We start from the raw sequence: 19,672 nt of genomic DNA, 5'->3' as shown, positions 1-19,672 counted from the left end.
TACAAAACATTATTCATTACACAACGCACTGGAACATTGGTGTATCAGAAGCTTGCCATTAATTAATCATAAGTAGAGCTATAACAAGGTGAATTAGAGGGATGAGCTGCGTTGATCCGCGTTGGTGAGTTCTCCAATGACTCACTGGGAAGTGCTAGAAAGGGCGCGCGCGTGCACACACACACACACACACACACACACACACACACACACACACACACTTTCGAGAGGATAACAGCGTAATCCCAGCACCAAATTATTCAAGGTAGTTCATTTATGGTTTCAATTCATGGGTAGAGAGGAGGACGAGGAGCGGCTGTGTTTCTGTGATGCTGTGTTGCTGTATTGGGCAAGACTTAGTGGCAGTGTTATGATATTAGAGAGGTGGAGGAAGTAGTGATCTTAGTTATATATTCGTATGTTAAGGTAAACGATATTGTCTTATGAAGCTTGTGAACACTTGGATATAGTAAGAGGAATGATAAAGTTGTCCATGTGTTACTTCATTAACATCTAAGCTTGTCATTGCGTTCATATAATAAGTGGCATTAAACTTTGTCACTGCGTTGATATAATAAAGAATGCTCGACACTGCGTTGCTGTAGTAGAAATTGTATAACTCGTTACCGCGTTGATACAGTTAAGAAAATGATATAATATTGCGTTGCCATAGTAATAGTAGTACACTATTTTCAAATACCACGTATATCTTCTATCTTCTAGCTGTCTTCACCGTATCTCTCTGTCTCTGTCTGTCTGTCTGTCTGTCTGTCTGTCTGTCTGTCTGTCTGTCTGTCTGTCTCTCTCTCTCTCTCTCTCTCTCTCTCTCTCTCTCTCTCTCTCTCTCTCTCTCTCTCTCTCTCTCTCTCTCTCTCTCTCTCTCTCTCTCTCTCTCTCTCTCTCTCTCTCTCTCTCTCTCTCTCTCTCTCTCTCTCTCTCTCTCTCTCTCTCTCTCTCTCTCTCTCTCTCTCTCTCTCTCTCTCTCTCTCTCTCTCTCTCTCTCTCTCTCTCTCTCTCTCTCTCTCTCTCTCTCTCTCTCTCTCTCTCTCTCTCTCTCTCTCTCTCTCTCTCTCTCTCTCTCTCTCTCTCTCTCTCTCTCTCTCTTTTTCCGCCTCTGTTTTACACCTCTATGCTATCTTCCATCGCTACTTTCACGCGAACTGCTCTCCTGGTCTTATTAACTTCATATCTCCCGCCCTCTCATAACCTCGGCCTCGTTACACAAGACTTCCAATTCCTCCAATTCTGTCCATCTCCTTAAAATGCGTTTTGAGACTATCTTTGTGGACGACGAGGATCAGGACTTAAGCAAAACATAAACTTCTGAGTGTGTTCATATAATGGTACATTATTGCTCACCACAGTTTTAATTTAGTAATGTACAGAACAACTCACCCTGATAGTGACACGACGACACGACACGACACGGGATCACTTATGTCGTGGTAGGTAAGGCAGCGTGGGGCAGTGACGGGGCGAGCCTGGACGTAAGGGCGTGGCCGTAATGGGTCCCAGGGCGCTGCTCAAAGCGTCCCTTACTTGCACGTGACCCAGAAAGGAAGACCAGACCTACTCACCTCCTTCCTCCGTCAGATGATCACTCTTTCCCTAGATTTTGTTCTATACTTGTTATGTTCTTACCTCATTGTATGTTCTGTTCCCGTCTCACTACTTGTTATGCTCCCGCCTCACTACTTGTCATCCTGCTGCCTCTATTCATAATCATCGTCAACAATGTATAGTACTTTCTGGGGAAATATCTTTACTGAGAGGAGACCAAAGTTATTAGATTTTCATTGGTTAAAGAGGTAAAAGGGGAGAGGGGATCTGCTTGGCCTGTAAGTGGCATGAGAGTCATAACAAGGCTAAAGGAGACCAGGTTTATAGAGACTGGAAGTGGAAACGGTCGAGAAGTAACGGGTTTAGGTTTGACGAGTTTATATTTAAGAAGATACAGCTAGATAACCTTTTTGTCTACGGTCTTTGAGGGAATGTTTTATTTGCCTTTAGCCAGAAATATATCTTTCATAAAAAAGTAAATTAGAATAAAATGAAGAAATTCGCTCCCATATAAACTAGAATAGACTTAATATTTAAGTTGTTGGCTCTATCCTGGGGAACTATAAAAAATCAGATACTTTTATAGTTGTGGTATTAGGTGGATGTAATTATGCATATCTTTATACACGAACTTCTATTTATACACCTGACTGCTTCTTGCTTGTCTAATATTCTTGTAGTCTTTTTATGTAAGCAAGACAAGATAATACCGCTGAGTCATAAGAGCTATAAAAGAAGCTTGGATGCTTTTAATGGATTGGATGACAGATGAATGTAATTATATACATATGTTTTATACGGAACTTTCCAAGTGTAGGTCTATTTGCTTCTTGCAGCGTCGCTTATTTGTTCCTCCTCTTATGTTCTGAAAAAAAAGGAAAAAATTATGGATGAGATGATAGGCAAATATAAAGAATGTATCTTCTGGCTTCTTGCAGCTTTTCTTACATTGTTCTGTTCTTTTGAGCAAGAAAGCAAAAAAAAAAAAAAAAAAAAGATACCTTACAGCAACACCTTTTCCAAGGCCATACAACATAACAGGCGGCCCCTCTGCCCTGTCTTAGGCTCCTGGAGGGCTTGGTATAATTTAGGGTAATCTGATTCAAGCTCCTAAGGTAGCGAGCAGCGCCTTATTGTTCCCTAGGGAGTGGCGGGCCGCGGCCTTGAGCGGCCCTCAGTAGATAAACCTGTTGAATCAATAACTCCGAGTATCCGGCCCGTGTTTTGAAATACTCTGCTCTCTGACAATGACTGTTTTAAAACACCACACACATTAATAGCTGCGTTTTCAAGAGTTCTGATCCTGTTGATTTGTAAAAATCTTATTAATCTCTTACTAAAACCATAAAGAAACATTCTTTAAACACATGTAATTCTATCATGATAATGATTTTCAAATTTCATAATGATCATTAGCCTGATACTCAAGGATGCTTTTTCTGTTAATAGTGTAGATATTATGTTAAGCTGCCACTAGATCTGAAAAAAATATGAATCTTTGAAAAACTGCTTGTAACTTAACCACAACTACTTTCAGAGATAATTAGCCTGGTTAAGTGTTTCTCCTGCTAATAATGTAGCAACAGACGTAAGATGTTAATGTATCATTGCAACTGTAAAAACATCCTTAACACTCGTTTCACTTCAACTACAACCTTTTGAAAAGAGTAAAAATGAAGTAAAGAAGGATTTCACCAGTCATTCAGTCAGTCAGGCGCCCCATAATCCTGTTAAGAAACATTTATTCATTCATTCATTCATTTACTCAGTCAGTCAGTCAGTCATAATCCCCTCACTAGTCAGTCAGTTATTCAGTCACCTACCTCATCAATCCTTCACAAGTCAGTCAGTCAATCTGTCTCCTCATCACTTCACCAGTCATTTGGCCAGTCAGTCGCCTTATCCCTTCACCAGACTCCTTGTATCATCCCCTCCTTACCTATTGTCTATTGGTGCCGTTACACTCTCTTCTAAAGTTGGTGTTCACCTTATTTCAACAAGTCATAAAAACTAAAAACTTCTTTCCCTCATTAAATAGTCTATAAAGATGCATTGAATTTACGTTATTATTCTAACCTGGCGGTCAAGTTCCATTGTTCATGGGATTAATGATTTGCACTCGCGGTAATTGGTTGTTTATTTGGTGGCTCTGGACGTTATGAGACTATCTAATCACTGCCTCATTTCCTGCCTTATTAACTACCTCGTTAGCTACACAGTCTGGCCCCATCCAGGAGGGACAAGACTGATAATAAAGAAACTGTAAGAATAAATTATAGGTTCAGGCTTGATAATAATGAGTTAAAAGAAATAATAGACTCAGTCTTGATAATAATGAGTTAAAAGAAAAAATAGACTCAGTCTTGATAATAATGAGTTAAAAGAAATAATAGGCTCCGTCTTGATAAAATTTGATTTAAAAAGAGGTAGGAGTATTGTGTGAATGGGATAGAAGCAGTAATGAGATCTTAATCTTGTGTCAATATGGAGGTGAAAGAAGGATTAGACGAATTTAAGGATAGGGAGGATGGGTGGAAACACTTAAGGATGTTTCATATTAGAACTACCACGTGTAAGATTGACTGCTTCCTGTGCCTTTCCTTGTGTCTCTATGTTCCTAAACTCTATCATTTTGCATTTAAAAAAAAGTTACGCAGAAACTGTTAATGATATTTTTTATAATAATCATGATGTTAATATGAGATGTATACGTCAACACATTTCACATTAGAGAATGATGTATGCATAAATATATCATTAATTATAACGAGATGCCATATCGAGAGTTCAGTATAGATGAATAATTACTCCATTTGTATCCGGGTGCTCGTCTCTCTGGTCTCTGGTCGCTGGTGTCTAGGTCTTTGGTCTCTGGCACTCGGGTCTCTGGTCTCTGGGTCTGGTCTCTGGTCTCTGGTGTTCAGGTCTCTGGTGGTCAGGTCCCTGGCCTCGCAAGGAAATAGGTGAAGGTATTGATGGAATGCATTCGTTACCACAAATAGAGCAGTGACTTTTTTCGTATGAGTGGTTCTGGCCAAGGAAAATAAAAAGAAAATGTAAGCAAAAGAATCAGTCAATAAAATTATAGAGGCTGGTCTCCGCCAAATCAGGCAGTAAACATTGTACAGTGAACGTAAATAATTTCCATGAACCAAGCACCGCTGTGTACGAGAGCAGAAGTGTTTGGCATAAGGGAGACGTGTCCACGAGGTGCCCTGGAAAACAAGCCGTGTGTTGCCTGGCGATGTGATGGTGTCTTTACATATTCATTGCATGCAGGTGCGGTGCGTGGCAGCTGCTCGACTTCTAGTGAAGGAAGCCCTTTAGAACCACCAGCACACACGCGAAGGTCTTGAATCCAGACGGTCCATTCACTGTGACACGTTTTACAGAGTGTGATTTCAGCAATTCATCATTGAAGGGAAAGAAATGTTATGCTCGTCAAGATTTTTTTTCATCGATTTATAGTTTTATTACGTTAGAATAGGTGAGGTTATGCTGGATTAAATTAGCTTGAGTGGGGTTAGGTTATGTTAGGATAAGTGAGATAGGGTTAGATTAAGTTAGGTTATGTTAGCATGTTAAGTAAGGTTTGATTAGGTCTACCAGCGTGGTTGGCGACATTTCACCAGTGAAGGGAGCAGAATACAGATCTCGTAAAGCTTAATTTCCTGTTTCCTGCTTTTTCCCTCATGATGCAGAGGACGTTGGTGGAGAGCGTGTGTTACTGAGTGAGGGAAGCGAGTGGCATTAGAAAATGGCAAAGTCTTTATTTCTCTAACCCATTCATTTACCATGAGCGTAGATCCATACGCTCACTGCTGACAGAAAGTTCAGTTTAAGAAAATAAATGGATAAACAACTAAATGAAGCTTCAAGAAGACACCAGGTGTACATGTGGCAGTTTTTGTGTGTTTCTATCTGTCATTCGGGTGTTGAATCTGTCTAACTCGTAATGGCTCAGCACTAACAATCTCATTACTTAATACTAATAACATAATAACTGAGATGTTGGATGCCGAACACGTGAAATAAAAAAAAAGATATAGTATTAGGTGAAAACACAATTTTTAGCCTACTGAATAATCCAATAATATATTAAGAACAATATGAACAGAATACTGTAGTACTGAAAAGCCTAATGTCTTTTTGTAGGTGGAAGAAGGCATGGATGAGGTCATTCGTCTTGTCGATGTGCACTTAAGTTTGTCTTTCGGAATGAGTGCATCAGTAAATGACTGATAGACTTACACACCATTCACACACTCACTCATTCACTCACTGGGAGCAAGAGTGAGAAGGGAGGTAGGTATCAGGAAGGTTGTCTGGGGTGCTTCGGGTCTCGGAAATTGGAGTTGGATTAAGTTACGAGGAAACAAAGGCAATATTACTCGTATATAGCTGCGGCTGAAGGTAGGAGTGCGTTTAGCCTCGCCCTCTTAGACCCGTACTCAGAAGATTTTGCTCACTCAGCAAGCTATTCTCAAAGTGGTGGAACATTTAGATTCCTCAAGAGACCGTAAGTAACATCAATATTTTCTGTAGTGTTGGCCACACATCCAAATGGAAGGGTGGCACGGGTTCTGTCTTTTTCTGCTGTCTCTATTACGATACTGATTGCTGCAAAAGTTCCGGGAGTGGACACACTGGAAGCTTTTCAATTTCCAGAGCATGGCATCAAAGAGCGTATGTTGGATTGTTTTTATTTGGAGACCACGTGGAGTTTGGATTGTGTTGCCTTGAGATAAGCCTCAGGACAGTCTCTCTCTCTCTCTCTCTCTCTCTCTCTCTCTCTCTCTCTCTCTCTCTCTCTCTCTCTCTCTCTCTCTCTCTCTCTCTCTCTCTCTCTCTCTGTGTGTGTGTGTGTGTGTGTGTGTGTGTGTGTGTGTGTGTGTGTGTGTGTGTGTGTGTGTGTGTGTGTGTGTGTGTGTGTGTGTGTGTGTGTGTGTGTGTGTGTGTGTGTGTGTGTGTGTGTGTGTGTGCGCGCGCGCGTGAATGTGTGTGTGTACCACTGTGCATGGCTATGTATGTGTGTGTGTACTTGTCATGTTTTGAGAGAGAGAGAGAGAGAGAGAGAGAGAGAGAGAGAGAGAGAGAGAGAGAGAGAGAGAGAGAGAGAGAGAGAGAGAGATGGAGACGGGGGGGGGGATTGAGAAGGAAATATACACAGGAAAATAAACAAATATACATGAGCTACAATTACCCTAATGAGCGTTGATTTTGTGGTGCACATGATAGTGAAACGTGGGTCACAGAAACCATAGACTTCATCGCCCGTCACTGCCGCCGCTCTCTCCCCACGTACTCCTGTTTCTCTCACTACTCCTGTTCGGCCTAACCTTCGTTCCCCTTCTGCTACTCATATTTATGATTCTCCTCCTCCTCGTCCTCCTCCTCCTCCTCCTCCTCCTCTTCCTCCTCCTCTTCCTCCTCCTTCATCTCCTCTTCCTCTTCTTCCTCCTCTTCCTCCACCTCCTTCGTCTCCTCCTCTTCCTCTTCTTCCTCCTCTTCCTCCTCCTCCTCCTTTTCTTCCTCCTCCTCCTCCTCCTCCTCCTCCTCCTCCTCCTCCTCCTTCTCCTCCTCCTCCTCCTCCTCCTCCTCCTCCTCCTCTTCATCTTCTTCCTACTCTTCCTCTTCCTCCTCCTCCTCCTCCTCCTCCTCCTCCTCCTCCTCCTCCTCCTCCTCCTCCTCCTCCTCCTCCTCCTCCTCCTCTTCCTCCTTCATCTCCTCCCTCTTCCTCCTCCTCCTCCTCCTCCTCCTCCTCCTCCTCCTCCTCCTCCTCCTCCATCTCCTCCCTTCCTCCTGCTTCTTCGTCTCCTCCTCCTCCTCCTCTTCCTTCTCCTTTTCCTCCTCCTCCTCCTCCTCGTCCTCCTCCTCCTCCGTTTCCTCCTCCTCCTCCTCCTCCTCCTCCTCCTCCTCCTCCTCCTCCTCCTCCTCCTCCTCCTCTTCCTCTTGCTCTTATTTTTATTCCAACGGAAACACACACACACACACACACACACACACACACACACACACACACACTAAGGCAGTACTATTCTGATTTCCCTTGGGATGATTATTGTTTTCATGTCAGAGATCCTTCTCTTTGTGCCGAGCGCATAACAGAGGTGATTATCTCTGGCATGGAGCTATACATTCCTCATACTTTCTCTAACCCTAAAGCTAAAAAGCCTTGGTTTAACTCTGCTTGTTCTCGTGCTGTCAATGATAGAGAGGCGGCTCACAAACGGTTCCGTAGCCATCCAACTGCTGAAACTCATGCCCTATATCTAACTCCTCTCGAGATTTCTGGCATCTAGCCAATAATATCTCTAACAACTTTACTTCTTCGTCTTTCCCTCCTTTACTTCATCCAGATGGCTCTACAGCTGTCTCTTCTTTTTCTAAAGCTGAACTCTTCGCTCAAACCTTTGCTACCAACTCAACTTTGGATGATTCTGGGCATATTCCTCCTACTCCTCCACCCTCTGACTACTTCATCCCTAAAATTAAAATTCTTTATAAAGACGTTTTCCTGGCCCTCTCTGGCCTTGATTCTCGGAAGGCTTACGGTCCGGATGGAGTCCCTCCTGTTGTTCTCAAAAACTGTGCTTCCGAACTCGCTCACTGCCTGGTCAAACTCTTTCATCTGTGTCTCTCTACTTCTATTTATCCTTCTTGCTGGAAGTTTGCTCACATTCAACCTGTCCCTAAAAAAGGTGACCACTCCAATCCTTCTAACTACCGCCCTATAGCTTTGATTTCCTGCCTTTCTAAAGCCTTTGAGTCTATCCTTAATAGGAAGATAATGAGGCATCTATCAGCTCACAACCTTCTCTCTGATTGCCAGTATGGTTTCCGTAAAGGCAGATCTACTGGTGATCTTCTTACTTTCCTAACTGAATCTTGGTCATCCTCTTTTAGGGACTTCGGTGAAACCTTTGCTGTCGGCCTTGACATATCGAAAGCCTTCGATAGAGTCTGGCACAAATCTTTAATTTCTAAACTACCCTCCTACGGATTCTATCCTTCTCTCTGTACCTTCATCTCCAGTTTCCTTTCCGATCGTTCTATTGCTGCTGTAGTAGACGGTCACTGTTCTTCCCTAAAACTATCAACAGTGGTGTTCCACAGGGTTCTGTCCTATCACCCACTCTCTTTCTATTATTCATCAATGATCTCCTAAATCTGACTCAATGCCCTATCCACTCCTATGCTGATGATACCACCTGCATTATTCAACAGCGTTCAACAGACGCCCAACCCAACAACAATTAAATGACTCAAGGCGAGATGCTATAGGACGCCTAACTTCTGATCTTTCACTTGTTTCTGATTGGGGCAGAGAAAACCTGGTTTTGTTCAATGCCTCAAAAACTCAATTTCTACAACTATCTACTCGACATAACCTTCCAGACAACTATCCTCTCTTCTTCAATAACACTCAACTTCCCTCTCCTCTACATTAAACACACTCGGTCTATCCTTCACTAAAAATCTAAACTGGAAATTTCACATCTCTACTCTTGCTAAATCAGCTTCCAAGAAGTTAGGTGTCCTATGGCGTCTTCGTCCATTTTCTCTCCCTCCCAGCTGCTTGCTCTGTACAAGGGCCTTATCCGCCCGTGTATGGAGTATGGCTCTCATGTCTGGGGGATCCACACACAGCTTTACTAAACAAGGTGGAATCTAAAGCTTTTCGTCTTATCAACTCTTCTCCTCTAACTGACTGTCTTGATTCTTTAAGTCACCGCCGCAATGTTGCATCTTTATCTGTCTTCTACCGCTGTTACACACACACACACACACACACTCACACACACGCACATGCACACACACACACACACACACACACACACACACACACACACTACTACTACTACTACTACTACTACTACTACTACTACTACTACTCGTTTCATTTTTCATCCCCATACCTTACGTACTTGTTTGCTCTCTCTTCCAGTCTATTTCAATCCACACACGCTCCATACTTTTGTTAAAAAGTCTGAGCAAATAAATTCTTTTCAGTTTCAGTGTCAGTTTCATACGCACACACACACACACACACACACACACACACACACACACACACACACACACACACACACACACACACACACACACACACACACACCGGCCCGGTAGCTCAGTGGTTAGAGCGCTGGCTTCACAAGCCAGAGGACCGGGGTTCGATTCCCCGGCCGGGTGGAGATATTTGGGTGTGTCTCCTTTCACGTGTAGCCCCTGTTCACCTAGCAGTGAGTAGGTACGAGATGTAAATCGAGGAGTGGTGACCTTGTTGTCCCGGTGTGTGGTGTGTGCCTGGTCTCAGGCCTATCCAAAGATCGGAAATAATGAGCTCTGAGCTCGTTCCGTAGGGTAACGTCTGGCTGTCTCGTTAGAGACTGCAGCAGATCAAACAGTGAAACACACACACACACACACACTACTACTACTACTACTACTACTACTCGTTTCATTTTTCATCCCCATACCTTACGTACTTATTTGCTCTCTCTTCCAGTCTATTTCAATCCCTCCTAGTTAGAAAAAAGGCAGGGTAATTGGCATCCTGTCTCCTTGAGTTAAGTGACATACACCAGCACGTTCACTGGAGCCTCGAGCTACAGGGAACATGTAACAGTGAAAGAGTGAGGGTATAAGAGGACGTGCAAGAAGGAATGGGAGTAAAAAATTTAAGAATTTACGGGAGTTAATGTTTTAAGCGTGCATGGATGAGAGTGAACCGGAATGAATAGTGCTTGTGACAGCAGTGTTATTGTTTCTTTTATCCAATATTTCGTCTGTCATAGCACTCTCATTTCTTAACACGGTTTCATTTCTTCATATTTTTTTATCTATCATCGGAAGTGTTTTCAAGTAGGAAGAAGAGGAGTAAGAGAAAGAAGAATGATAACAACAGTGATAATAATAACAATAGTAATAATAATAATAATAATAATAATAATAATAATAATAATAATAATAATAATAATAATAATAATAATGGCAATAGTTATAATAAAAGAAGGAAAAAGAAGAGAAAGAAGATGAATGCTATGGGTGTTGAAAGTGACGCTGCGATAGTAGGAGATGAAAATAAGAAAAGAGTATGAGAAGAAGGAGGAAGAAAAGGAAAAGATGCATATATTCATCCAAAAAAGGAAAAAGAAGAAAGATTTCAGTTTGAATTCTTATTAAACTATCACTACAAATGTGAAAATATTGTCGACAACTTCAGTCTCTCTCTTTAACACCTGATGGAAGTATTCGGGTCAGGACGCCAGAGTTTCAAAATGAGTGGCTATGAATGATAAGAAACACGACTTTCTGAAACGACTGCCGCTGCCACTCATTCGGCATTCACTTCCATCCTCTTATCTTGTCATTCATCTCTTTCTGCTGTCCATTTCCATCCTCTTATGCTGTCATTCATCTCTTTCTGCTCTCCGCGTTCCCTGTGGTGCGGGGCTGATCTGTACGTGTCTGTCTCACACACACACACACACACACACACACACACACACACACACACACACACACACACACACACACACACACACACACACACACACACACACACACACACACACACACACACACACACACACACACACACACACACACACACACACACACACACACGGAGAGAGAGAGAGAGAGAGAGAGAGAGAGAGTGTGTGTGTGTGTGTGTGTGTTGATGTGTTGAAATAACTGGCTGGGTACAAAGTTATATAATGTTTTGAGTCTTACACTAATCAAATGAAATTATTATGAACGCCGTTTATCAAATGAATGGCAATGGAGAGAGAGAGAGAGAGAGAGAGAGAGAGAGAGAGAGAGAGAGAGAGAGCAGCACCGGATGAAGCACCAACTAAGTTTAAGAAAATAACAAGGTAACAAAATAACAAGAGCAGACTTCACAAGCGGAAGAATGAGTCAATAGGAGGCAGATAAAAAGTGGCACGCAAGACGGAGCAGATCTAACAATGCGAGGAAGAGAAAGGAAGGGAAGGGAAGAAAAGGAAAGGCAAAAGAAGAGAGAGGGATAGAAAATTAATGAAAGGAAAGGAAAAGTAAAAGTGAGGGAATAAAAAGGCAAGGAAGTGACAGGAAGAGATATTCAAAGAAGGGAATAGAAGGGAATGTTGTAAACTAAAGGAAGGGAAGAGAAGGCAAAAGAAAAGAAAAATAAGGGTTATGGAACGCAAGTGAAGTCCAGGTAAGGCAAAGGAAGGGAAATTACTGCTGGTAGAGAGAGAGAGAGAGAGAGAGAGAGAGAGAGAGAGAGAGAGAGAGAGAGAGAGAGAGAGAGAAAGGGACGAGCAAGGGAGGAATGGACCGAAAGAAGATTCCAGTTAAAGGTGATGTGTTTACCTGTGCGGCAGGGACAAGAAAACTCCATTAAACACACTAACTGATCGAGGAGAAAAAAAATGTTTCCTTTTCTTTCATCTGGCTGTTTTTTTTTTTTTTTGTATTTTCTTCTATTAAATTTTCGTTATTTGTTTTCTTATTTTAGTTAAGCGAATTTAATTGTCTGTCTGTCTGTCTGCCCGTTTATATGTATGTATATATGGATCTCTCTCTCTCTCTCTCTCTCTCTCTCTCTCTCTCTCTCTCTCTCTCTCTCTCTCTCTCTCTCTCTCTCTCTCTCTCTCTCTCTCTCTCTCTCTCTCTCTCTCTCTCTCTCTCTCTCTCTCTCTCTCTCTCTCTCTCTCTCTCTCTCTCTTCCACCCTCTCTCTCTCTCTCTCTCCCTCTCCTCCCTTCCCTTCCTCTCGAATAGCTTTAACCAAAACAGCAAATCACAACAAGCAGGAAAGGTCACTTGATGGATCCACTTCCCGCATTATTTGTCTCGTTTACTCACGCACCACCCTTCTCACTGAATGCCTTGCCGAGAGAGGATAGGAACCTGTCACGAGTACAGGACAATGCCGAAGTGAAAAGAAATGTTGAGGAGTGTAAAGGCGTAAGATTTCATTATCACTACTTTTATTGGTGGAAATGTGACTAATGCTCCTTCCTCGTCAAGAATTGGTGTGCTTTCTCTACTGCAATACTTAATTTAAGATTTTTATAATTGTTTATTACTGCTGCTACTTTTTTATTGCACTTTTGTTGCTATTACTGTCAATACTACTGCTTTTCACTACTCCTCCTCCTCCTACTACTACTACTACTACTACTACTACTACTACTACTACTACTACTACTACTACTACTACTACTACTACTACTACTACTACTGCTACTACTGCTACTTCTACTACTATTACAACTATTACTACTTTTACTACTACTACTACTACTACTACTACTACTACTACTACTACTACTACTACTACTACTAAAAAGCCTTGTGCAGCGAGGCTATAGGAAGAGCTAAGTCTTGCATTTAGGAGGATCAGAAGAACAGTGAGCGAGAGAGCAGCGACAGAAGATAGCAAAAAAAAAAAAAAAAAAACATTTTGTTTAAAAGAGAGACTATAATGAATGAAAAAGAAAAGAACATAGAGTTGTGGCTGGTCTATACGAGAAAATTTGTTGCGGCACAGGGAAAGAGGAAGAAATGAGACTATTATTATTTTTTCTTAGCTCGAATTAGCAGCATCTTTTTCCTTGTGGTAAGAAATTGTGTTGTAATGCCCAGCCAGAATCAAGCAAGCAGCTATGAAAGTTCACATAAGTGGCATCGTTAGCTGTAAGGAATAAGAAACAATAAGAACGAGAGACTAACATCATTTCAATTCCAAGAAAAGTTGATATCATCATGCCCATGTATACATAGCGTCTGGTTGTTGGATCTACATACGTTGAGAGTGCTTAGCTTCAGAGACTCTATATTGTTAAGAATAAGAGACAGTGAAAAAGAAGCGATATTATGAACTTCTTTTTCGCTTTGAGAAGTAACTGTACCTTTATTCCTGTGATATGTAATTGCATTTCGATAACTAGAGAAATATCAGTAGCTGTAACTCACGACATAATAAGTTGTCCTGAGTAAGACTTAATTGAGAGACTAACAAAACTAATTTCCGTTCCATCTCTGCTATCAAGAGTATTTGCTCGTATCCCTTCATGATAAGTGATGTGATCACGATATCTGGAACGAACGGGCTTAGCTATGAAGCCTCCACTTTGTTGAGAGAGAGAGAGAGAGAGAGAGAGAGAGAGAGAGAGAGAGAGAGAGAGAGAGAGAGAGAGAGAGAGAGAGAGAGAGAGAGAGAGAGAGAGGGAGAGGGAAAGGGAGGGGAAGGGGAAGGAGGGGCAGGCAATTGTAAGATAGAAATGAAGCAAATATCTTTTCTGTTTAAAAAAAAAAGTTATATTTTTTCAACGAGTGATAATTATTTGCATTTTAGTAACCAATGGATATATAAGTCATGTGCATTAGTAACATGTTACATTGCAGAAAATAAAAGACGAGTGAGACTAAGATGTGTTCCATCTCCGCCACCAGTAACATCTTTCTGCCCGTGCGTTCCATCTCTGCCATCATAACATCCAACATGCAACGACTGTTTAGCTATGAACCCTTTATATTGTTGAAAATAGAATGCAATTGAACGAAAAAAGTATGTTGATAACTTTGTTTCTAAAGGCCTTGGCTGTAAAATATGCGTCACTAACTTGATGCAATGTTTGTTGAGAATAAGAGGTAGTGCAGAGACTAACAAGACTGATATCTGGTCCATTTTTCCCGTCGGTAGCATCTTTCTCTCTCGGATAAGTGATCTCATTGCTGTATCTGGATTAAGTGCTTAGCTGTGACGACTCTATTGTTCAGGATGAGAGGCAACTGAGAGCAAAAAATTAAAGTAATAACCTGTCGAATTCGGAAATAAATGGTATTTTCTTCCTGTGATACGTAATCTCATATTAGAAACCAGTCTGTATCTATAAACCATTCATCGCTTAGGTGTGGAGCGTGCAGGAGCGTGAAGGAGCAAGCCAGGCCGTGTGTCGTGGAATGATGTTTGTAGACAGGCCGCGGGTCGTGAGTTTTAGAAAGATCTTGGATCTTTTTTGGAAGGCTGAAGACAGCGGGGCGTGTTGGCGAGGCAGCTCGCGATGAACTGTGTTTGTTTGCCTGAGTCACGGGATCTGGCGGGGATCCAACCACTTCCCGCCGCACCAGGGGACACAAGACTCCGGGAAATTTATGCCAAAATATTGTACGCTGATAGACGTACATTATTATGCTACTTTTAGTCTTTGATCTGTCCTTAACCTTCAAAATTCAACAAGAATAAAGAGTAAGATAACCCTAAGTTCATAACGACGAAGAGATAACCACAAGGACACAGCAAATCATGTACTGATATAATTACGTTGTCATGTTAGCTTTAGTCTCCGATCTGCCATTAGCCTTCTAATCCTGATAAGAATAGAATGCGTAAGTAACCTTGAGAATAAAGGAAAAAATTGACTGTTTATGGTAAATTGCAGTACTCGTAATCAAACTACAGTGTCATGCAGCTTTAACCTCTTCAATACTGATGAACATATTTAGCTTGAGTTTTGTGTACCATTAGACCATTTTATTGACATTAGGAAGGTTCTATGGAAGTTAGATTATTAATGACCACAGTCTTCACTATTTTAATCCCCACGTAAGTGTCTGATGCTGAGTAAAATCACTAAATAGTACCAGAGTGAATATGAAAATGAGTCATGGTACTGCAAGGGTTCAACACCCGCTCTGCAATTAACATTTAAAATGCGAATAGAATAAGTTGAATAAATTCATCTGCTGGCAATCAGAGAAATTTGAAAGGAAGGTTACATGATAACAGAAAAGAATGAAATCTTGCCTTTCCTTGATAGTCAAACTCTAAGCAAATAGCGAAAGAAGAAAAAAATGAAGCGGTAGGAAGATGCAAAGGACAGAACCAACTAGAGGAGACTCGTACATGTTGGTATGGGATCAGCACTACTTAGTCCAGCAGCATGATTTATCTGTGTGTAACCTTTATCATCTACGAAATCTATCGTTTTGCTGGCGATAAATATTACTGTACGACGTGAGAGATTCATCCTCCATTTCGGAATTATTTATGGGAAGCATTAGGAGATTACACCCCGGGGCTTTCGCTCGGGATTAGTTTTGTTTTTCCCGGAGGCTGTTATTGATTAGAGCAGAGCATCCCTTTAATGCTTTGCCCTATACTGCCTCACCTGGTGGATGGGGGGAAGTGATGGGCGAGTGGAAGCTTTTAGATATATATTTACTCCTCGAAGGGGTGAAGGATAAGAAGAGGTCTGATAGAGGTTTTTCAGTGGTGTAAGATTTATATCAAAGGTAATTAGGAAGGGATCTGTTAGAGGACTTTAAGTGGTATTGGTGAGACAACAGGATTAGCGAGCAGGATAAACAGTATATAGCGGATTATGTTTGGTAAAAAGAGAAGATATAGAAATTAATTGGTTCCCAAATAAAAATAGTAAATGAAGGGGATGAAATCAGTAATCAGATTGTTTTTGGTGAATCGTTAAGAAGCTTTAAAAGATTGAACAGGACGAGTATGTTAAGTGGAAATTGGCAGGCATGTTTTATACCTGTCAGCCTATTAGAGTTTCTTGCATCTTCATTTGTTGCCTTATTTTCTTATGTCCTTTTTTTACAGTGTCAAATAAAAAAAAAAGATGTTGAATTTGACACTTCAAAAAATATAAATTTAAAATGAACTAGAAAAGAAAGTATATCTTGTTGGAGACTCAAGAAAAACCCAAAATGTCAATTCAAAAAAGTTGAATATATATATATATATATATATATATATATATATATATATATATATATATATATATATATATATATATATATATATATATATATATATATATAAGACAATATAGGATGTTTTGTGGAGCACTGACTGGCGAGATGAGACTTCAGTGCCTCGTCTGCCTTACTTACTTGCACTAGTACGGCAATGATGGAGTGTGAGGAGGAAAGATTTCTTCTACTAAGAGAGAGTTTAAGCTATACCTCTCTCTCTCTCTCTCTCTCTCTCTCTCTCTCTCTCTCTCTCTCTCTCTCTCTCTCTCTCTCTCTCTCTCTCTCACTAATACTTGAAACTTGGATGGAATTGGAACAAAAAGTGAAAAATTTCTCTTCATTACTTTTCCGTGTGAGGATTTCAGGAATACTCAATTGATTCCAACTGTTCATATAGATGGAGACGGGATGCTCGTTGAATAAGATCAATTTGGAAGAGTTACATTTGGTTATTTTGTAAAATTAAGAGTAAAGAGAACAAGTGGATGGAGTTTTACTTTGGGAAGAAAGGACTATTGAGTAAGTTAGTGTTGGGGAGTAAGTCGAATGAGTTGTCTGTGTACAGCTGTTAGAGAGTGGTAGAATGAGAGGAGATCCGACCCAAGTGCTGAAGTGTGCTAAGGGTGATGCAAACAAGATTATCAGGCTCAGTAATCAGGATAGGAAAGAGAGAGAGAGAGAGAGAGAGAGAGAGAGAGAGAGAGAGAGAGAGAGAGAGAGAGAGAGAGAGAGAGAGAGAGAGAGAGATAGGAAGAAATTAGTTTTCAAATTGAGTGGTAGATGACTGTAACAGACTACGTAATCAGATTACTAGTGTTGAGCCAATAAGGAACTTAAAAAGGAATTAGGCAAATTTAAGAATGGGAATAACAGGCGGAAACGGCTATAGGCGTGTTTCCTAAAGGCTCTGACATGTGTCAGCCTGACAGATCTTTGCTGCTTCCATTTCATTTACTTCATACACACACACACACACACACACACACACACACACACACACACACACACACACACACACACACACACACACACACACACACACACACACACACACACACACACACACACACACACACACACACACACACTGTTTGTAACTTTATTAAAACTCACTGGAATATTGTATCGTGTTAGAGATAAATTAACTGTAGAATCAATGTTAACTCTTTACTATACACTGTGTTGTTCTAGATTAATGTATTGTATTTCTATTTGGGGTTGTTCATGGCCATCTGTCCTAGATGTATTACTCAAAAACCAAAAATCTATTTTAAGAATGATATTCTACAAGCAAAAATATGAATCGACAGAGGAAATATTTTCCAACTTTAAATTACTTAAGTTAACCTACATTCATAAATTCTTCCTCTTACTCGATATTTTCAAAATTATAAAAAAATAATGCTGACATTTTTTCTATTCAAGAACATTCTCGTGCTACTCGTAATAACCAGATAAATATAGTTTGTCCTCCTTTTAGAACTACCCTCTTTCGAAATTCTATTATGTGTCTTGGTCCTGAAGTTTGGAACACACTTCCTCTATCAATAAAATGTTAATATGATACATTGTCAGTCAATAGCTTCAAATTTAGAGTAAAAAAGCATCTTTATCATCTTCAATCGCTACAGTAATGCTCAAAATAATTTGTCATGTATGTACACAATAGAATTATATGTATTATGATTTATCCAGCGTACAACACTGTTTCCTGAATAAACTACATTTTTTTTTTTTCATATTGCTAGGGCTTATGAATATTTAGATTAATAATGCTATCTTTTTTGGGAGTGTTTTCAAGAATGTATTGTCAGTATTTTGGACTGAGTGAAATAAATCCTGTATAATGTCCACAGGTCTGCATAATGAGATTTTGTCTCTGCAGACCTTTCCACGAACGTACTTTATTTTCTTCATGTACATGTATGTATTGTTTTGGAATAAATTTGTTCAACTTGAACTTGAACTTGAACTTGAATACATTGTTTATTATTATTATTAATATTAATATTATTTTTATTATTATTATTATTATTATTATTATTATTATTATTATTATTATTATTATCATTATTATTATTATTATTATTACTATTGTTATCATTTTTATAATAATTTTTACGTGTTGGATCACAAATACAAACTCTGTTATTACATCTTCCAGACGTGATGTTGGGCGTGCGATATCAGGCAGCGGTAGCCGTGGTGTGGGCGGCGACGTTGGTGGCGGCCGTGCCCCTCGCTAGCAGACACGGTGAGTATTCTGCACACACACACACACACACACACTCGGTGAGTACTCTACACACACACACACACACACACACACACACACACACACACACACACACACACACACTCGGTGAGTACTCTGTACACACACACACACACACACACACACACACACACACAGAGTACTCTGTGACGCACGCACGTAGCACGCACACACACACACACACACACACACACACACACACACACACACACACACACACACACACACACACACACACAGCTCCAGAGAAACGTAACCTACTAATGGTTTTGCTCCTCGTCTTTCTTTATCATCACTAATCAGGACAAAAAAAAAATTAGTAAGACTTTTTTTATTTCACTTTTTTTTTCATTCGTCAACGTGTCTTTTTCTTTTCTAGTATAAAAAAATTGCAGTCATCTTTTTCTTCCTTTGAGCGTAAGCCAGATTATCTCTAACATTAAAAAGACATTATATGAGTCGTTCAAGTTTGATGAAGTTATTTTCAAAATAGATACAAAGAAATTCACTCATATTGGAACACGATTTTTGGAATAGACTCAGTAATCAGGTTTTCTCTACCATCGTTGACTTCTTTTCAGTTCAACACTTTTGGGACTGGCATCCTCATTAGTTTCCTTTTCCGTCTTTTTGTTCCGTTTGACCAAAACTCTCCTTGCATAAAGAAAACGTGGCAGTTATAATACCAAACGTGACTGTCCCTTTCTAATTGCTATCCTTATCCTGAACTTTATCAAAAATTTCTAAAACTTCCTGCTGAGGCATCACGAACAATCCGATTATTGAATGTTCTATTTCTCTACCACACTATTTGACAATCAGTTCCTTTCTATCACTTTTCCTATATATAACTTTGTCATGATTGTACCCATTACTTCTTGTCTTAACCTGATTAGTGAGTCTATTTCATTCATTTCTCACACTATATAAAACCTAATTTCCTCTGGTGTCGTTTTGAAATTTAGCTACATAAAAATTTAGTCAAATATTTCTTGTCTCAAAACCAACCACCAATTTTATTTCATTCATCTGACTACTTGAAAACCAGACTTTTTGTGTGTTTTTT

The 19,672-nt window shown here is 40.3% G+C and overlaps 1 protein-coding gene across 3 annotated transcripts in view; it reads left to right on the top strand.

Moving 5' to 3' along the window:
* LOC123513146 overlaps positions 1-19,672 on the top strand; it is a 139,316-nt gene that overhangs the window by 61,145 nt on the left and 58,499 nt on the right. For all 3 annotated transcript variants that reach the window (XM_045270055.1, XM_045270053.1, XM_045270054.1), the window contains exon 2: positions 18,496-18,585. In XM_045270055.1, the coding sequence (XP_045125990.1) occupies positions 18,501-18,585 (85 nt within the window). In that variant the 5' untranslated portion in view covers positions 18,496-18,500. The remainder of the gene's footprint in view (positions 1-18,495; positions 18,586-19,672) is intronic.

Source organism: Portunus trituberculatus, chromosome 35 (assembly GCF_017591435.1).
Source record: "Portunus trituberculatus isolate SZX2019 chromosome 35, ASM1759143v1, whole genome shotgun sequence".
Taxonomy (NCBI): Eukaryota; Metazoa; Arthropoda; class Malacostraca; order Decapoda; family Portunidae; genus Portunus; species Portunus trituberculatus.
Note: the sequence above shows the minus strand (reverse complement) of the source record. Positions and strands in the feature narration are given on the sequence as shown.